Here is a 19093-nt window from a genome sequence, read left to right as displayed (position 1 = left end):
TTTGGTCGTATATTGGTATGACGTTGGCGTCGTCGTCGTCGTCGTCGTCGTCGTCGTCGTCGTCGTCTGGCGTCGTCCGGCGTCGTCCGAAGACACATTGGTTTTCGCACTCTAACTTTAGTTTAAGTGAATGGATCTCCATGAAATTTTACCATAAGGTTCAATACCACGAAAGGAAGGTGGGGATTGATTTTGGGGGTTATGGTACCAACAGTTAAGGAATTAGGGGCCAAAAAGGGGCCAAAAATAAGCATTTTTGTAACTTCCAGACAATAACTTGTGTGTAAGTGTATGGATCTCTCTGACATTGTACCACAAGGTTCCATATCACAAAGGGAAGGCTGTAATTGATTTTGGGGGTAATTGCCTCAAAATTTTAGGAATTAGGGGCCAAAAAAGGGGCAAAAAAACAAGCATTTTTCTAGTTTCATGACAATAACTTGTGTGTAAGTGTTTGGATATTTCTGAAATTGTACTACAAGGTTCCATATCACAAAGGGAAAGCTGGAATTGAGTTTGGGGGTAATTGCCCGAAACGTTTAGGAATTGGGGGCCAAAAAGGGGCCAAAAATAAGCATTTTTCTAGTTTCCAGACAATAACTTGTGTTCAAGTGTATGGATCTCTCTGAAATTGTACTGCAAGGTACCATACCACAAAGGGAAAGCTGGGATTGAGTTTGGGGGTGATGAATCATAAGGGGGTTCAAAAAATTTGGGGGGGGAATTTTTTTTTTTTCTTTTTTTTTCTTTTTTTCCTTTTTTTTTCTTTTAAAATTTTCCATTTTAAGTTGGTTATTTCTGATTAATATTTAAAAGCAAATAATAATGATATGGTAGGAGATACACACCAAACAGGATGTGTAAATTATTATTTAATAAGTATTGTGCAATAGCAAGAAATTTTCAATTGCACAGTATTGCACAATTGCAAGAAATCTTCAATTGCACAGTATTGCGCAATAGCAAGAAATCTTCAATTGCACAGTATTGCGCAATAGCAAGAAATATCCAATAGCACAGTATTGCGCAATAGCAAGAAATTGTCAATTGTACAGTATTGCACAATAGCAAGAAATATTCAATTGCACAGTATTGTGCAAAAGAAGATACTTCATATAAATTGCTTATTTCTTGATCAATTTCAATGGGGTTTTATTCTTGAATTCTTGGGGTTCTTTAATATGCTGAATCTAACCGTGTATTTAGATTCTTAATTTTTGGTTCCGTTTTCAAATTGGTCTACATTAAGGTCAAAAGGGTCCAAAATTAAACTTAGTTTGATTTTAACAAAAATTGAATTTTTAGGGTACTTTGATATGCTTAATCTAAACATGTATTTAGATTTTTGATTATGGGCCCAGTTTTCAAGTTGGTCCAAATCGGGGTCCAAAATTAAACTTTGTTTGATTTCAACAAAAATTGAATATATGGGGTTCTTTGATATGCTGAATCTAACCATGTATTTAGATTTTTGATTTTTGGGCCCCGTTATCAACTTTGTCCACATTGAGGTCAAAAGGGTCCAAAATTAAACTTTGTTTGATTTCATCAAAAATTGAATTCTTGGGGTTCTTTGATATGCTGAATCTAACCATGTATTTAGATTTTTTATTTGTGGACCCGCTATCAAACTGGTTCATATTGAGGTCAAAAGGGTCCAAAATTAAACTTTGTTTGATTTCATCAAAAATTGAATTATTGGGGTTCTTTGATATGCCGAATCTAACCGTGTATTTAGATTTTTAATTTTGGGTCCCGTTTTTAAATTGGTCTACATTAAGGTCCAAAGGGTCCAAAATTAAACTTAGTTTGATTTTAACAAAAATTGAATTCTTGGGGTTCTTTGATATGCTGAATCTAAACATGTGTTTTGATTTTTTATTATGGGCCCAGTTTTCAAGTTGGTTCAAGTTGGGGTCCAAAATTAAACTTTGTTTGATTTCAACAAAAATTGAATATATGGGGTTCTTTGATATGCTGAATCTAAACATGTATTTAGATTTTAGATTTTTGGCCCAGTTTTCAAGTTGGTCCAAATTGGGGTCCAAAATTAAACTTTGTTTCATTTCAACAAAAATTGAATATATGGGGTTCTTTGATATGCTGAATCTTACCATGTATTTAGATTTTTTATTTGTGGGCCCGCTATCAAATTGGTTCATATTGAGGTCAAAAGGGTCCAAAATTAAACTTTGTTTGATTTCATCAAAAATTTAATTATTGGGGTTCTTTGATATGCCAAATCTAACCGTGTATTTAGATTTTTAATTTTGGGTCCCGTTTTTTAAATTGGTCTACATTAAGGTCCAAAGGGTCCAAAATTAAACTTAGTTTGATTTTAACAAAAATTGAATTTTTGGTGTTCTTTGATATGCTGAATCTAAACATGTGTTTAGATTTTTTATTATGGGACCAGTTTTCAAGTTGGTCCAAGTTGGGGTCCAAAATTAAACTTTGTTTGATTTCAACAAAAATTGAATATATGGGGTTCTTTGATATGCTGAATCTAAACATGTATTTAGATTTTAGATTTTTGGCCCAGTTTTCAAGTTGGTCCAAATTGGGGTCCAAAATTAAACTTTGTTTCATTTCAACAAAAATTGAATATATGGGGTTCTTTGATATGCTGAATCTTACCATGTATTTAGATTTTTTATTTGTTGGCCCGCTATCAAATTGGTTCATATTGAGGTCAAAAGGGTCCAAAATTAAACTTTGTTTGATTTCATCAAAAATTTAATTATTGGGGTTCTTTGATATGCCAAATCTAACCGTGTATTTAGATTTTTAATTTTGGGTCCCGTTTTTTAAATTGGTCTACATTAAGGTCCAAAGGGTCCAAAATTAAACTTAGTTTGATTTTAACAAAAATTGAATTTTTGGTGTTCTTTGATATGCTGAATCTAAACATGTGTTTAGATTTTTTATTATGGGACCAGTTTTCAAGTTGGTCCAAGTTGGGGTCCAAAATTAAACTTTGTTTGATTTCAACAAAAATTGAATATATGGGGTTCTTTGATATGCTGAATCTAAACATGTATTTAGATTTTAGATTTTTGGCCCAGTTTTCAAGTTGGTCCAAATTGGGGTCCAAAATTAAACTTTGTTTGATTTCAACAAAAATTGAATATATGGGGTTCTTTGATATGCTGAATCTTACCATGTATTTAGATTTTTTATTTTGTGGGCCCGCTATCAAATTGGTTCATATTGAGGTCAAAAGGGTCCAAAATTAAACTTTGTTTGATTTCATCAAAAATTGAATTATTGGGGTTCTTTGATATGCCAAATCTAACCGTGTTTTTAGATTTTTAATTTTGGGTCCCGTTTTTTAAATTGGTCTACATTAAGGTCCAAAGGGTCCAAAATTAAACTTAGTTTGATTTTAACAAAAATTGAATTCTTGGGGTACTTTGATATGCTGAATCTAAACATGTGTTTAGATTTTTGATTATGGGACCAGTTTTCAAGTTTGTTCAAGTTGGGGTCCAAAATTAAACTTTGTTTGATTTCAACAAAAATTGAATATATGGGGTTCTTTGATATGCTGAATCTAACCATGTATTTTGATTTTGGACATTGGACCATAATAGGTAAATTAAAAAAATTGAAGTTCTTAGACCACATTCTTTCTGTGTCAGAACCTATGCTGTGTCAAATATTTAATCACAATCCAAATTCAGAGCTGTATCAAGCTTGAATGTTGTGTCCATACTTGCCCCAACTGTTCAGGGTTCGACCTCTGCGGTCGTATCAAGCTGCGCCCAGCGAAGCATTTTATTTTTACTTTCAACATAAATTCAATTATGAACACTAAAACAGGCGAGACATTTCAGTGTGTCCACTCTTGTGTAGTTTTACCAAAATTTTAAACACAAAGGTTTAGATAATATCTTTTCATTAATAAAAATGAAAAAAATGAACTTTTTGCTTCCTTTAAGCTGCAAGGTTTATGCCTTTGATGCAATCATTTAGCTGCAAATTCTATTTTAGTTGAAAAAATGCTATAAAAATGGCTTTACATAATGAACTGATACTTTCTTAACAGATTTTTCCCAGCAGTGGGAGTATTTTTCCTGTAAAATTCAAGGTTTCATCTTATAGATTATGTAATAAAATTCTACTGTTCACGATCAAAATTTCACTGTTTGGGGGGTGTTGAAATTAGTGGGGGTTGTTAAAATAATGATACCTAAAGAAGTGATTTTTTGGAAGGAAATTGAGGTATGATACTTAAACAAGTGATTTTTATGTCATTATCCTAGATTTAGTACAAGGTCATCACCTGACATGACCCGGTCATCCTATCAACACAGATGGTGGTTCTGATAATTATAGCAACATAGTTAGTCCCTGGATCATTAGTATTCTATATTTAAAGCTACAATAAAATTAAATCACTTAGTCTAGTGATTAATTTGTACTACTTAAATAGGTGATTATTAAAGAAAGACAACTCTTACTTCCAACCTTTATGGACATAATGTTACTTGAATCAGTGATTTAGAAAATCACTCATTTAAATAAGTCCCCTGACTGCTCATTGTGAAGTCCATATACTTCTGAACTGTTTAGTTTTCCTTTGTCAAACTGCTGTCAACTTTTACAAAATTGCTAGGCTTGCAAATTCCTTTTCTTTCAAATATTAAATTGTTGGAAAAACACATTTATAGGTACTCATGTTTGTGACCAGGACAACAAAAGAGGGTCTGAATGGGGTCTTCAATTTTGTATTCTTTAAATGTTTAGCGGTGGGGGCATTAATGATTAAGTTTTACCCTTGTCTGTTTGTACGTATGTACGAACATATGTCTGTACGTCCCAAAATTGATTTCCGTTCTCTAACTTGAGTTGCCTCTACCAAATGTTATGAAAATTATACACAATGCTTATTACCACAAAACACAGATCAAGATTGAATTTTGGTGGCATCACTTTAACTGTTCTAGAGTTATGCCCCTTTATAAATGGAAAAATTGCAAAATTTGTAGTTTCCATTCTCTAACTTAAGTTCGCCTCAACCAAATGTTATGAAACTTATACACAATGCTTATTACCACAAAACACAGATCAAGTTTGAATTTTGGTGGCGTCACTTTATCAGTTCTAGAGTTATGGCCCTTTATAAATGGAAAAATTGCAAAATTTTTATTTTCTTCTTAATGTCAAGTAATTATACGACCGCAAAAAAAATTTGTGGTCGTATATTGGTATGACGTTGGCGTCGTCGTCTCCGGCGTCGTCGTCGTCGTCGTCGTCCAAAGACACATTGGTTTTCGCACTCTAACTTTAGTTTAAGTGAATGGATCTTTTTGAAATTTTACCATAAGGTTAAATACCACAAAAGGAAGGTTGGGATTGATTTTGGGGTTATGGTACCAACAGTTAAGGAATTAGGGGCCAAAAAGGGGCCAAAAATAAGCATTTTCTAGTTTCCAGACAATAACTGTGGAACGTTGTATGGATCTCTCTAAAATTATACTTCAAGTTTCCATACCACAAAGGGATGGTTAGGATTTGCTTTGGGGGGTTATGGCTCAATCCGTTTAGGAATTAGGGGCAAAAAAGGGGGAAAAACAAGGTTGTCCTGGTTAATGGACAAATACTTTAGTACAAAACATAATTTAAAGCAGTGCAAGGGAGATAAATCAAATACATCATTGAAATTATCCCCCTTACACTGCTTTTAAATTATGTATAAAGTAATGGTTAATAAACAATAAAGATAATTTAAAACAGTGTAAGGGAGGTAATCCAAATACAACGTTTTGGTTACTTCCCTTACACTGCTTTTAAATTATGTTTAAAGAAATGCATATTTATAAAGGAAGACCAGTAAAAATATCTGCAAATGTTGCATCATTTTTTTTTACAAAAAAATCCATATGAAAGATTTGACACTATATTTTTAATTCTATTATAAAATAGATTAAGTTAGCACTATGGTAAATTTAAATGGGTAATTATGGTTGCCAACTCCATTGGAAATTTGAATTGAGATTATCACCATATCTTGAGGGAAAGAATTTTTTTTGGGGAAAAAAAGGGGGGGGGGGATAAAAAGAAATTGTGGGGGGTCAATTTTTTCTCATTTCAGATTTCAGAAATTAAAAAGAATTATTCTTCAAATATTATTTTTTTTTCAAATTTCAAATATTGAAAAATTTCAAGAAGTAATCTTTAATTGCACAGTATGGCGCATTAGATTTGTTAAATCTTTGATCACATTTATTTATTTGTTATGCCGAATCTAACAGTGTATTTAGATTTTTAATTTTGGGTCCAGTTTTCAAAATAGTCTACATTAAGGTCCAAAGGGTCCAAAATTAAACTTTGTTTGATTTTAGCAAAAATTGAATATTTGAGGTTCTTTGATATGCTGAATCTAAACATGTATTTAGATTTTTGATTTTTGGCCCAGTTTTCAAGTTGGTCCAAATTGGGGTCCAAAATTAAACTTTGTTTGATTTCAACAAAAATTGAATATATGGGGTTCTTTGATATGCTGAATCTAACCATGTATTTAGATTTTTTATTTGTGGACCCCGTTATCAAATTGGTTCATATTGAGGTCAAAAGGGTCCAAAATTAAACTTTGTTTGATTTCATCTAAAATTGAATTATTGGGGTTCTTTGATATTCCAAATCTAACCGTGTATTTAGATTTTTAATTTTGGGTACCGTTTTTTAAATTGGTCTACATTAAGGTCCAAAGGGTCCAAAATTAAACTTAGTTTGATTTTAACAAAAATTGAATTCTTGGGGTTCTTTGATATGCTGAATCTAAACATGTGTTTAGATTTTTGATTATGGGCCCAGTTTTCAAGTTGGTCCAAGATAGGGTCCAGTATTTAAACTTTGTTTGATTTCAACAAAAATTGAATATATGGGGTTCTTTGATATGCTGAATCTAAACATGTATTTAGATTTTTGATTATGGGCCCATTTTTCAAGTTGGTCCAAATTGGGGTCCAAAATTAAACTTTGTTTGATTTCAACAAAAATTGAATATATGAGGTTCTTTGATATGCTGAATCTAACCATGAATTTAGATTTTTTATTTGTGGGTCCCGCTATCAAATTGGTTCATATTGAGGTCAAAAGGGTCCAAAATTAAACTTTGTTTGATTTCATCAAAAATTGAATTATTGGGGTTCTTTGATATTCCAAATCTAACCGTGTATTTAGATTTTTAATTTTAAGTCCCGTTTTTTAAATTGGTCTACATTAAGGTCCAAAGGGTCCAAAATTAAACTTAGTTTGATTTTAGCAAAAATTGAATTCTTGGGGTTCTTTGATATGCTGAATCTAAACATGTGTTTAGATTTTTGATTATGGGCCCAGTTTTCAAGTTTGTCCAAGTTGGGGTCCAAAATTAAACTTTGTTTGATTTTAACAAAAATTGAATATATGGGGTTCTTTGATATGCTGAATCTAACCATGTATTTTGATTTTAGACATTGGACCATAATAGGTAAATTAAAAAAATTCAAGTTCTTAGACCACATTCTTTCTGTGTCAGAAACCTATGCTGTTTCAAATATTTAATAACAATCCAAATTCAGAGCTGTATGAAGCTTGAATGTTGTGTCCATACTTGCCCCAACTGTTTAGGGTTCAACCTCTGCGGTCGTATCAAGCTGCGCCCCAGCGAAGCATTTTATTTTAAAATTGGAGTTATCTTCCTTTGTCCATGATTATAGTTGAATCAACTACAATCAATGCTTTATACAATGCAATGTTTAATTTTGACTTCCAGTGATAAAACACAGATCAAGTTGAATTTGGGTAGTGTCACTTTAACCATTATTGAGTTATGCCCCTTTATAATTCGAAAGATTGCAAAATTTTTAGTTTTCATTCTGCAACTTAAGTTTGCCCCAATCAAACATTATGAAACCTATATGAAACCTATACACAATATTCATTTCCACAAAACTAAGACCAAGTACAAATTTTTTGTTTCCGTTTTCTAACTTTAGTTTGCCTCAACCAAATGTTATGAAACTTATACACAATGCTTATTACTACATAATACAGATTAAGTACCAAATTTGGTGGCGACACTTTTACCATTCTTTAGTTATGTCCCTTTATAAACATAAAAATTGCTGAATTTTTTAGTTTGTCTCAACCAAATGTTATAAAACTTACACACAACCGTTCTAAAGTTATGCGTGTTTACAAATAGAAAAATTGCTGAATTTTTAGTTTCTGTTCTCTACTTAAGTTAGCCTCAACCAAATGTTATGAGACTTACACACAATGCTTATTACCACAAAACTCCCTTTATAACAAATATGTCCCTTTATAACTATATGATATGCAAGCGGGGGCATCATCTGTGTCCACATGTGGACACTATCCACATTTATTTGTTTTTGCCTTTATATTCCCTATTCTGTAAACCCCATCAAGACGGTCAGGGGAATTACTTATATGAGTGATTTCTTAAATCACTGATTCGAGTAACATTTTTCCAGAAAGGTTGGAAGTTAGAGTTGTCTTTCTTTAATAATCATCTATTTTAGTAGTACATGTACAAATAAATCACTAGACTAAGTGATTTAATTTTATTGTAGCTTTAAATGTATAATACTAATGATCATGATCATGATGATACAGGAACTAATTATGTTGCTGAAAGTATCAGAACCAAGTTCTGTGTTTATCATGTTTATCAGGTAATACCCTTGTACTGAATCTGGGATAATGACATGACAATCAGTTGTTTAAGTATCATACCTCTGTTTTCTTCCAAAAAATTACTTCTTTTAAATATCATTATTTTAATTACCCCCAGTAATTTCAACACCGTGAACAGTAAAATTTTATTACATAATCTGAAAGCTGAAACCTTGAATTTAACAGGAAAAAACTCACACTGCTGGGGAAAATCTGTTTAGAAAGTATAGGTTCATTATGTAAAGCCTTCATTATAGCATTTTTTTCAACAAATGTAGAATTTACAGACGAATGATTGCATCAAAGGCATAAACCTTGCTACTTAAAAGAAGCAAAACGTTCATTTATTTCAATTTTTCTTATAATTAGATATAATCTAAACCTGTATGTTTAAAATTTTGGTAAAATTACAAAATCACAGAACTTCTAATTTGCTACTTAAATGAGTGATTTATAATCTCTTATTTCAGTAATTCCCCTGACTGATCAAGAAAATGGAAATAATTTATATTACTATTATAGTATTTTTAGACAATTCACAAATGTACAATCAGGATTTGGCTTTCGTGACGATCACCATGATCACAGTTGACTAAGTTTTAATACATATATAACAAATGGAAAGGGATGAAAGGATTGATTATATGTTAAGTAAACAGGATTGACTTTTGGACTAAGTGTTTTTTTCATGGTAAGCCTAACTGAAAGTCATTGATGTCTAAAATTATCTTCTCTTGTGCAATCAAGGGTTGAATAGAATAATAAGTGATTCAGGCCTCTAGGAATCCCTATGTCCTTATCATTCAATGGTTTCCTTCATTGAAACATGATATATCATTTGGTCTTAAGGGTGTCATTCCATTTATTAAATAGCTTTGTAGCCAACACATGTATGGAAAACTCACATATCAGTATTTTAGATTTGTCTATACATTTTATTTTCAGTCCTAGTAATGTACCATTAAAGTCACCAATGGATTTAGCCAAATACCTGACTACTGAGGGTACATGCAAGTGTGGATTAGAATGTCCTGTATTGATCAACAAAGTGTTTAATTTTGATGTAGGAATTCTTTCTAGGATGTGGACATTAGACATAGACTGTCCTAAGGATCTGACAAAACTTTGTAACCATAAACGGAAAATGATAGCTATGGCAGCATTTCATACAAACTACTCAATTTCATCATCCCAGTTCTCAGATACTGTATCTGTAAATTCTCTGAGTGGAAATATTTCAAGTACAACAGTTAGTAAAACTAAATCAGGTTTGTAAAGTTGCAAATGTAAACAGGTGTTATTAGAAAAAAGATAATGTGAGTTTTTTTATGCTAGTTGCCTTCAATAGTAGGTGAAATGGGTTTTCTGATCTGTGTATCCATATGTCTGTCATTCGCTCATTTAAAAAAGTAGTGATGTTCAACTACAAATATAACATTGATTGGGATAACTTTATATCAAGCAACATGAAAAATAAGTCTGTTTTCAAATGCTATACAAACATGTGTCATATTACAGATATAACCTTCTTTTATTAGTTTTTGAAAAAAAATATAGAAAAAGAAATGTATTATTATTGATCTTTAGTCAGTTAATAGCGAAATAAGTCATATATATGTAAATATTTTTTTTTTTTAACTTTATGGCTGCATCACAGCTAGTAACATGGACAAGGTCTAATGCTAGAATATGGTAACATGGACACGGTCTAATGCAAGAATACGGTTGACCTAAAGTAAAGGAGATATCAAGGGGAATTCAAATTCCTTCATAAAAAGGGACAACATCTTGGCAAAAAGAAAAAAAAAGACATACTGTTTACTGACAGTAGTAATACATGTATATCATTTGTATGTGTTCTCTTTTCAAGATTAAATGATTGAATATATTGATAATGTGACCTTTAAACATGTTAAAATAACACGGTCTATGCAAGACATTCTGTCCAATTCTGATCTGAAGGATTTTCTAAAGCAAGGTTGGCCATAAAACAGTACAAATTGAAATGAATAGAAAATAGGGTTATTGTCTCTTTGACACATTCCCCATTTCCATTCTCAATTTTATTAGAATAAAAAAACATGTTGCACACAGTTGCTTGTAGACATGGTAGATAGTATGTTTTATTGAGGTTGAACATTTTTGTATACTTATTACATATTCTGTGAAGTTTTGAATATTGATCAGAATGATTAACTTCTTTTTAGATCAAAAGAAGAAAACCAAAAGTAAAATAGGGAAACCAGTTCCTTATGATGGTGTGTTAGTTTCACAGCTGATAGCAGAGAGAGACAAGATTAAACAGACAGACACAAGAATTTCTGATTTAGTATATATTCCACATAGTTTGGCCGAAAACAAAGTGCATAGTGAAATATCAAATAACACAAACACAAGCATTCCAGAAAAACCACATTACAATCATTTACACAGTGTTTCACAAGGAAACCAACCTTTAAGTTCAGTCACTAATTTTGTTCCTGTTACAAGTCAGTTAAATGACAACATACCACAAAATTTGTTAAAAAATGTTCAAACAGCTACCAGTATAAGTATTGAAGCACATGATAATGATAATTTACAGACTAGCATATCAGACAATGTCAGGTTGGTTGTTACACCTCTCAGTGAAGCAAATGTTGAGTTTTATAACAATACATCTGAAATCAATTCATCTCAAGAAACATTGATTGATAAAAAGCCTGATACACTGTTATCTGGAGATGAGAATGTAAAATCAAACAGTATGTTAAAGATTTCTACACACAGAGAAAGTCCACAAAGTATTCGTGTAGATTCCACAGTTATGGATGTGACAGAAAATAGATCTGGAGACAATGAAATATCATCAAGTCTTGAAGAAAATGTAATATCCAAGAAGAATGAAACAGGAGAATTGCTCTCTCCTGAACATGACGTTTTATCTAAAATAGATAAAGATACTTCATGCATAGCATGTATAGACGAAAAAATGGAGATTGATGAATCACTGACTGATGAGATGTTGAAAAATAAAGATGATGAAAACCAAGTAAAACCCAGTAGTTCTACATGTAGCAGTGTTTCTACTGCCAACCAATCAAACAAAACCATTGTACCCAATAACCAAACAGACATTTCTGCATCTGAAGAAGCAGCTACTGATATAGAAAATGACCATACTATATTGGAAAATGAAATAAAGTGTACAATTAATTCTACAACATCTGCTGAAACAAAAAAGAAAATGGAAGCCCTAGTAATAACAGATGAAATTTATGTGACTACAACTAGCCAATCAACAGCTGTCATTAGTAAAAGTGATTCAAAGTTTTCTTCAAATACATCTTCAAATAGAGACTTACCTAAAAAGTCAACCTTTCTGCCTACAGAAAAGACAGCATGCATCATTAGAACCTTGTCATCGGTAACAAATGATTCACAAACTACTTTGTCAACATTAACAAACGAATCACCAACTATTAGCAAAAATAATAACATTGCTCAACCGTCATCTTCATTGGGTATTTTAAAGGACACATATATAACAGCTACTGAAGCATTGATTAACACTGTGGCTTCGAATACACAAACAACTAATGTGACTAGTTCTGTTCAGCAAACTACAAAAACAGAGGGGAAACCTGATAGTCGTGATTTGAGAATTTCTGTGCCAAGTACTATTGTCACATCAATATTATCAAGTATAAATGCAGTTAAAGGGCATGAGACGGCAGAAAAGAAACAAATTTCTCCTCGATCAACACAAAAACCAGCATCAAAGCAGCAAAAAGGGGGCAGCACAAATTATGGAGGTACAGCATCATCCAGAAAGTCACCTAAACCTCCAGCATCATATGATTCGTTTTCTATGTACCAGTTAAGATATCCCATGATGCATGGAGTATTTCCACCTGTTTCTAATTCTCAAGTGAATCCTTTCGGCTTAAACCCATTTACAGGACAGCTCATGACTCCAGGAATGTTTAATTTTCCTTCTTATCCAATGATGAATGATGCTTGGATGGATCCAAAAATACCAATAAGGAAGAAATCTCCAAAAACCAACAAGAAAGAAAAAGTAAAAAAGAAAGTCAATTGTGTATATGACAGTGACACACCACCCCCAAATGTAGATGTTAGTCAGTTACAGGATCATGGGAAAGGTCCTATTCCCAAAGTTTCAACATCAGCATCTTTCATGGATGATCCATCTGCTTTTTTGGCAGAACAAACAGTGCTTATAAGTAGTTCATTAACCTCTAATTTATCTAGCCCAGCAAAAAAATCGAAGAATCCCTCAAAGAAAGATGATAAGAATGACACAGTCGATGGGGATGTTAAGACCGCAACTGTTTCGTCTAGTAAAGTGAGTAATATCACTAAAACTACAACTTCAATGTCAGTTTCAACACCATTTACATTAAGTAGTGCATCACATGGTATGGTTGTGACTAATAGTACTAGCCTCTCAAAGGTTGGATCTGCTTTTAAAAATAAACACTGGGGATTACCAATCCCGATTTCAGAATCTCATTCCATATTAGAATGTAATGAATCAGATATGTTCACAGAAGACCGATGTGAATCCTTGTCCCCAGATTCAGGTAACGAAGGCCTTTCTATGAATGAGACAATAACTCCTAGCTCTGTTGTTCATCATACTGCCACAAAACTTTCTAAGGAGAAAACACCAGAATCTCATTCTGATAAGAATACAATACAAAACAATAAAATATTGGATATTTTGTCAAATGCTAAGAAAGGTTTTCCACCTGTAGGTCCAATTGTAAAAAAGATTTCACCTAAAAAAACTGTTACCAGCGTGACATCATCATCTATGACTCAGCCAGCAGTCAAGTCTTTTTCAAATCGAAGTGCAATACAACAGGTGCTTAGCAGTGCAAAATCAAATGAGTTTCCAGCAAGTACATTGCTGTCTGCAGCTGCTAGAGCTCAAATGGCTCAACAAACTATGAATTTCCCAATAATTCCATCAGTTACACAGACACAGTTACCGTATGTGAGTCAAGTTAAGACAAGTATTGCAATGGGCAACAATGTATCACTTGTATCAGCTGATGGGAGTACTTTTCTTGCTACACAATCTAATACAGAAACGCTAAATTCAGCAAAACTACAAGGAAGTAATCCAAAGAGTGACATTGTCTCTGGACATGAATCTGTTGCTAAATTGTTGAGACAGCCAATTAACTTGAATAGAAATACTCTAAAAGGCATTGATACTATTATAAGTAAACCTCAAACTTCAGAAAAGTCATTGAACAGTTCCGTATTAGCAACAACAGTATTAAATTTGAATTCCAAAACAGTTGATTCTGTCCCAGGGGTTTCAGTAAATTCTGTTACCATTCCTAATTCTGTACCATCAAACATATCAAATAGCTTACCCCATATATTGCCAAATTTATCTGGATTACCACAGAATTTAGGACAACCACTAATGAATATTATTGGCAATAACTTAGGAATGAATTTACTTCCAAATGGACAAGTGGTACTGCCAGAACAGAATGGCATAACAATCCCACAAAACAATGTTCAATGTATTCCACTTCAAAATGACCATCAGACACATGCATTTGTAAATATGGATAATACAAGTCAAAGCATACATGGAATTATGACAGGAGCAAATACAATAGGAAGTTTATCCAACAAGAGTACAACACAGGTGTTACCTCTTGAATCTCAGCCTAATTTGGTGAAACCTACTGAAATGCCAAATATCACAAAAATGTCTGTGAATTATGGTGATCAGTTGCTACAGCAACAGAACATCCAATCAACCAATGGACAAATGGTTCTTATGCCAAATTTACATATGCCATTGATGCAGTATCTGGGAGCAAATTCATTGCCAGTGAATATGAATTTGGATAAAACTGCAATTCCTCAATTATGTAATATGCCAGATTTGCAAATGCTTAATGGACAAGTGCAGATTGGGTTATCCCAAGTGGGAGCACCTTTAAACGTGATGAATGTTCAGCAACAAGTATGGAACAATCTGAATACAGGAAATCTGACAGCTATGCAGATACAAACATTACAATTACAACAACAGTTGCTTCAGCAAATTCAACAGCTTCAAGATATGCAGTCATTGATTAGTCAGTTCAGTCTCCAAGGGAACAGCTTACCTGTGACGACTAGTGCCAGTAGAGACATTTCCATGACAACAAAAGAAAATCCCATTACAGGGAAAGATACTCCTGAAACAATGGTTTCCATTGTGTCTACTACATGCCAGGAAAGTCCAGGAAATGATGAAGACGGATCTGGCAATTCAGAAGATAAAGGAACTTGCACAGATTTTGATGAGGGTGACGATGACTCCAATTATCTGAACTCTATTGAGGAGGACAGGGAGGACTATAATGGTGATGTTGCGGATACAACATGTGGTCAATCATCACCCATGGAAAGAGATGAAGATGAAGAAGATATTCAGGTAGAAAATTTATATGACACTCATACCTCTGAAATTGAAACTGACAGTGAAAATTCTGGTGCTTTTCATGGTCTAAGAAATACTTTAAGTGGTGCTAGTAGTAATTGTAGCACTGCTGAAAATTTGACAGAAAATGTCAGTATGTGCCATACAAACTATACAAGTGAACCGGTGAATCTTGTTTACATTAAAAAACAAGACAGTTTATGTGCGAATGTATGTACTAGTAGTAGTGGTGTAGTTGATTCATCTGTGATGTCATCTAAAACCCAATCAAAATATAGAATTTCAACACAGTCTTCAATAAAGAAATACAGTTCTGAACAACCTTTATATTCAACAGAGACATTGTTAGATGTATCTGTGCCTTCATGTATTGAAAACACTTCCATATCAAACTCTCCAGTGAATCTGTCATGTCAGACCCGAAACATGGGCAAGGATGTTGATCAGAATGTCATTTCCTTACAACCCAGTGAAAATGAGGCCATTAATATGTCACAGAAAAGAAGTTTTGAGGAGGAAGAAATTGATGTTACAGGTAATTTTAGTACCAGTTATAATAATTTTCTTTTTGATGAAAGTGTCAGGTGATTGGAGGTATGATAAGCATGATAAGAAGGTATTAGCCCATAATGTTACTGAAGTTCCAAATTCATAGATATAGTGTAATTGTTATTATAACCTGTCATCTGCTTATTGGATAACAATAATCCTATTCAGCATGTTCAGCAAACATCATATTATTATCAAATATTTTCTTTTGCAAAATATAGTTAAGCTTTAGCCATTGTTGGCAGGCTAGATATAGTTGCCATATGGTCATTTTGGCTATGGGTTTTTAACCAGATTTTTCTAACGAAAAATCGGTTATTAAAATGATGATATACGGCGGGCGGCTGGGCGGACCTACGGGTGGCTGCCAAACAGTGTCAGCACAATAACATGAAAACGCTTTAACAAATTTTTTTCAAATTTAAATATGTTGTTTCCTGGGACTTAATGAAGGTCTTGTTCAATTTTCAAGATATAAGTATATCTCCTTTGTGAGTTATTGCCATTTTTAATATCCAAAAGTGGAATTTTTAAATATTTTACTCTTGTTATCTTTTTTATGACTAAGCATAATGTCTTATCTCACAATAAAAATTGGAGTGACAGATTTATTTGAAAATTATCTATTTCCTAAGTGGTAATGATTATAAGCTATATTATTAAACATTTTGAAGTTAATTACATTATTAATTATTAATTAGATCTGGGTTATATCTTAGCATATAATATCATTGGAGTGACAGATTTATTTGAAAATTTTCTGTTTCCTGATAAGATCTGTAGGACTGTATATATAAAGTTTGAAATTTACTAGCATGACTAGTAGGACTGTATAAATGAAATTTTAAATTTACTATTCATTATTAGACATTTTGTAGATAATTAAGTCTCCCTAAACCATATATATTCTTGCCCCCACCCCCTTTCAATTTGTGAATGTGCTTTTATCTTGTAAACGGTTGAGATCCCCACCCCTACACCATATATATTCTTGTATGGGACAATAAAACAAATCAAATGAAATATTTGGGGAGTCCCCAGGTTCACCCCCACCCCCTACTTTTTGAAAACTTGTAAACGGTCAAGATCCCAACCCTGAAACCATATATATTCTTGTATGTGACAACAAAACATATCAAATGAAATAAAAGGCGAGTCCCCTGGGGTCACCCCCACCCCCTCCTGTTTGAGAACTTGTAAATGGTTGAGATCCCCACCCCTAAACCATATATCTTCTTGTACGGGACAATAACACAAATCAAATGAAATGTAGGGGAAGTCCATGGGGGTCACCCCACCCCCCTTCTTTTTGAAAACTTGTAAATGTTCAAGATCCCTACCCCGAAACCATATATATTGTTGTATGGGACAATAAAACTAATCTAATGAAATAAAAGGCGAGTCCCCTGGGGTCACCCCACCCCATCCTGTTTCAGAACTTGTAAACCGTCGAGATCCCCACCCCTAAACCATATATATTCTTGAATGGGACAATAAAACAAATCAAATGATATATAGGGGAAGTCCATTGGGGTCACCCCCACCCCCCTTCAATTTGATAACTTGTAAACAGTCCAGATCCCCACCCCTAAACCATATATATTCTTGAATGGGACAATAAAACAAATCAAATGAAATTGAGGGGGAGTCCCCTGGGGTCACCCCTACCCCCTTTTTTTTTTTGAAAACTTGTAAACGGTCAAAATCTCCACCCCCGAAACCGTTAAAGCTTGGGATTAGAGGCTCTGGCTTGGGATGGTCATTTTAGATGCATTATTTTAATATAACTGTCAATTTTATGTTAAAGTCTTCAACTTTGATCTACTAAGCATATCTCCAACACTTTTATGTTTGCTATACGCAACTATTGGTGCAGCATTGAATATTTATACACAATATTCGTCAAACTGTAATAAATTCCCGTTTCTTTATTTTACGTATATATATATATGGGTTATATATAGTTATCAAAACTAACGGAATATTTTCTTTTTCCTTCGATTTATTTTGCTGTAATAATTCAGTATGGTCAATTGATAAAGCATCAGTAATACTATCATCTATTTCGACATTATCATAACCCCTATCTAATAATTTCACTTTGAAATTAGTTAGATTGTTTATTAAATTGTTATGGTCATTTGTGTTTCTAATTTTCTAACGGTTGAGATCCCCACCCCTAAACCATATATATTCTTGTACAGGACAAAAAAACAATTCATATGAAATAAAGGGAGAGTCCTTGGGGATCACCCTCCCTTTTGAGAACTTGTAAATGGTCGAGATCTCCACCCCTAAACCATATAAATTTCTGTTCGTAATTTCAAGAAGATTTGAATGACATACAGGGTCAATCCATAGGTGTCACTAATGCATATCATAAACCAATTTGTACTGGACATTGCCCAATGTCAAGCGACAATGGGAATGACGAATTGTTGGAGCTTTGTTTGGGAGACTTCGTAACAGCATTCTGTTAAAATAATTTCTTGTTACTGATAAGTTTTATAGATTTTGAAATGACATTGTATTAATGATAAATAAAATTTTGGGATTTTTTTTTCTTTTCTTTGGTAAATTGTTTGTAGAATTTTGTGGCAAGTTTGTTTGTTATTCTGTAAAAATTAATTTTCTGAATGCTATATATATTTTTTTTTATGAAGTAAACTCCTTTAAAAACTAAGCATATATTGTCTATTAATAAACATATATTTAGATTTCTGATTTTGGGCCAAGTTTTCAAGTTGGTCCAAATTGGGGTCCAAAATTAAACTGTGTTTGATTTCAACATAAATTGAATATATATAGGGTTCTTTGAAATGCTTAATCTAAACCTGTATTTCTTTTCATTATTAATAAGATAATACCACATTGAGGTCCAAAGGGTCCTAAATTACACTTTTGATTAATTTCATCAAAAATTGAATTCTTTGGTTCTTTGATATGCTGATTCTAGCAATATTTGAGTGTTAAATCATATCTAATTTTAGAGAACTTAGTCATCACTGGTTGTTGTTATTATATTATTGATTATAATTTGAAAAATTGCATCATATCTAATTTTAGAGAACTATTTATCCAGTTTGAGTTATTTCCCTTTGCACAGAAAATATTATGGATAAAATTAACCTGTGTTTCATTTAAACATAAATTAAATATATATAGGGTTCTTTCAAATGCTGAATCTAAACCTGTATTTAAATATTAGATTTTTGGGCCCAGTTTTCAAGTTGGTCCAAATCAGGGTCCAAAATTAAACTTTGTTTGATTCAACAAAAAAATGATTTATTGGGTTCTTTGAAATGCTGAATCTAACCATGTATGGAGAGATTTTGGATTGTGGGCTCCTTTATTAAATTGGTCCACATTGAGGTCCAAAGGGTCTTAAATTAAACTTTT

The 19093-nt window shown here is 32.8% G+C and overlaps 1 protein-coding gene across 1 annotated transcript in view; it reads left to right on the top strand.

Moving 5' to 3' along the window:
- Positions 1 to 19093, top strand: part of LOC127728680 (uncharacterized) — a 42707-nt gene that overhangs the window by 8548 nt on the left and 15066 nt on the right. Inside the window, exons 3-4 of the mRNA XM_052236286.1 lie at positions 9631 to 9953; positions 10893 to 15680. Coding sequence (XP_052092246.1) covers positions 9631 to 9953; positions 10893 to 15680 — 5111 coding nt within the window. The remainder of the gene's footprint in view (positions 1 to 9630; positions 9954 to 10892; positions 15681 to 19093) is intronic.

Source organism: Mytilus californianus, unplaced genomic scaffold, assembly GCF_021869535.1.
Source record: "Mytilus californianus isolate M0D057914Y unplaced genomic scaffold, xbMytCali1.0.p SCAF_2, whole genome shotgun sequence".
NCBI classification, from domain to species: domain Eukaryota; kingdom Metazoa; phylum Mollusca; class Bivalvia; order Mytilida; family Mytilidae; genus Mytilus; species Mytilus californianus.
This window is presented reverse-complemented; position numbering and strand designations above follow the sequence as displayed.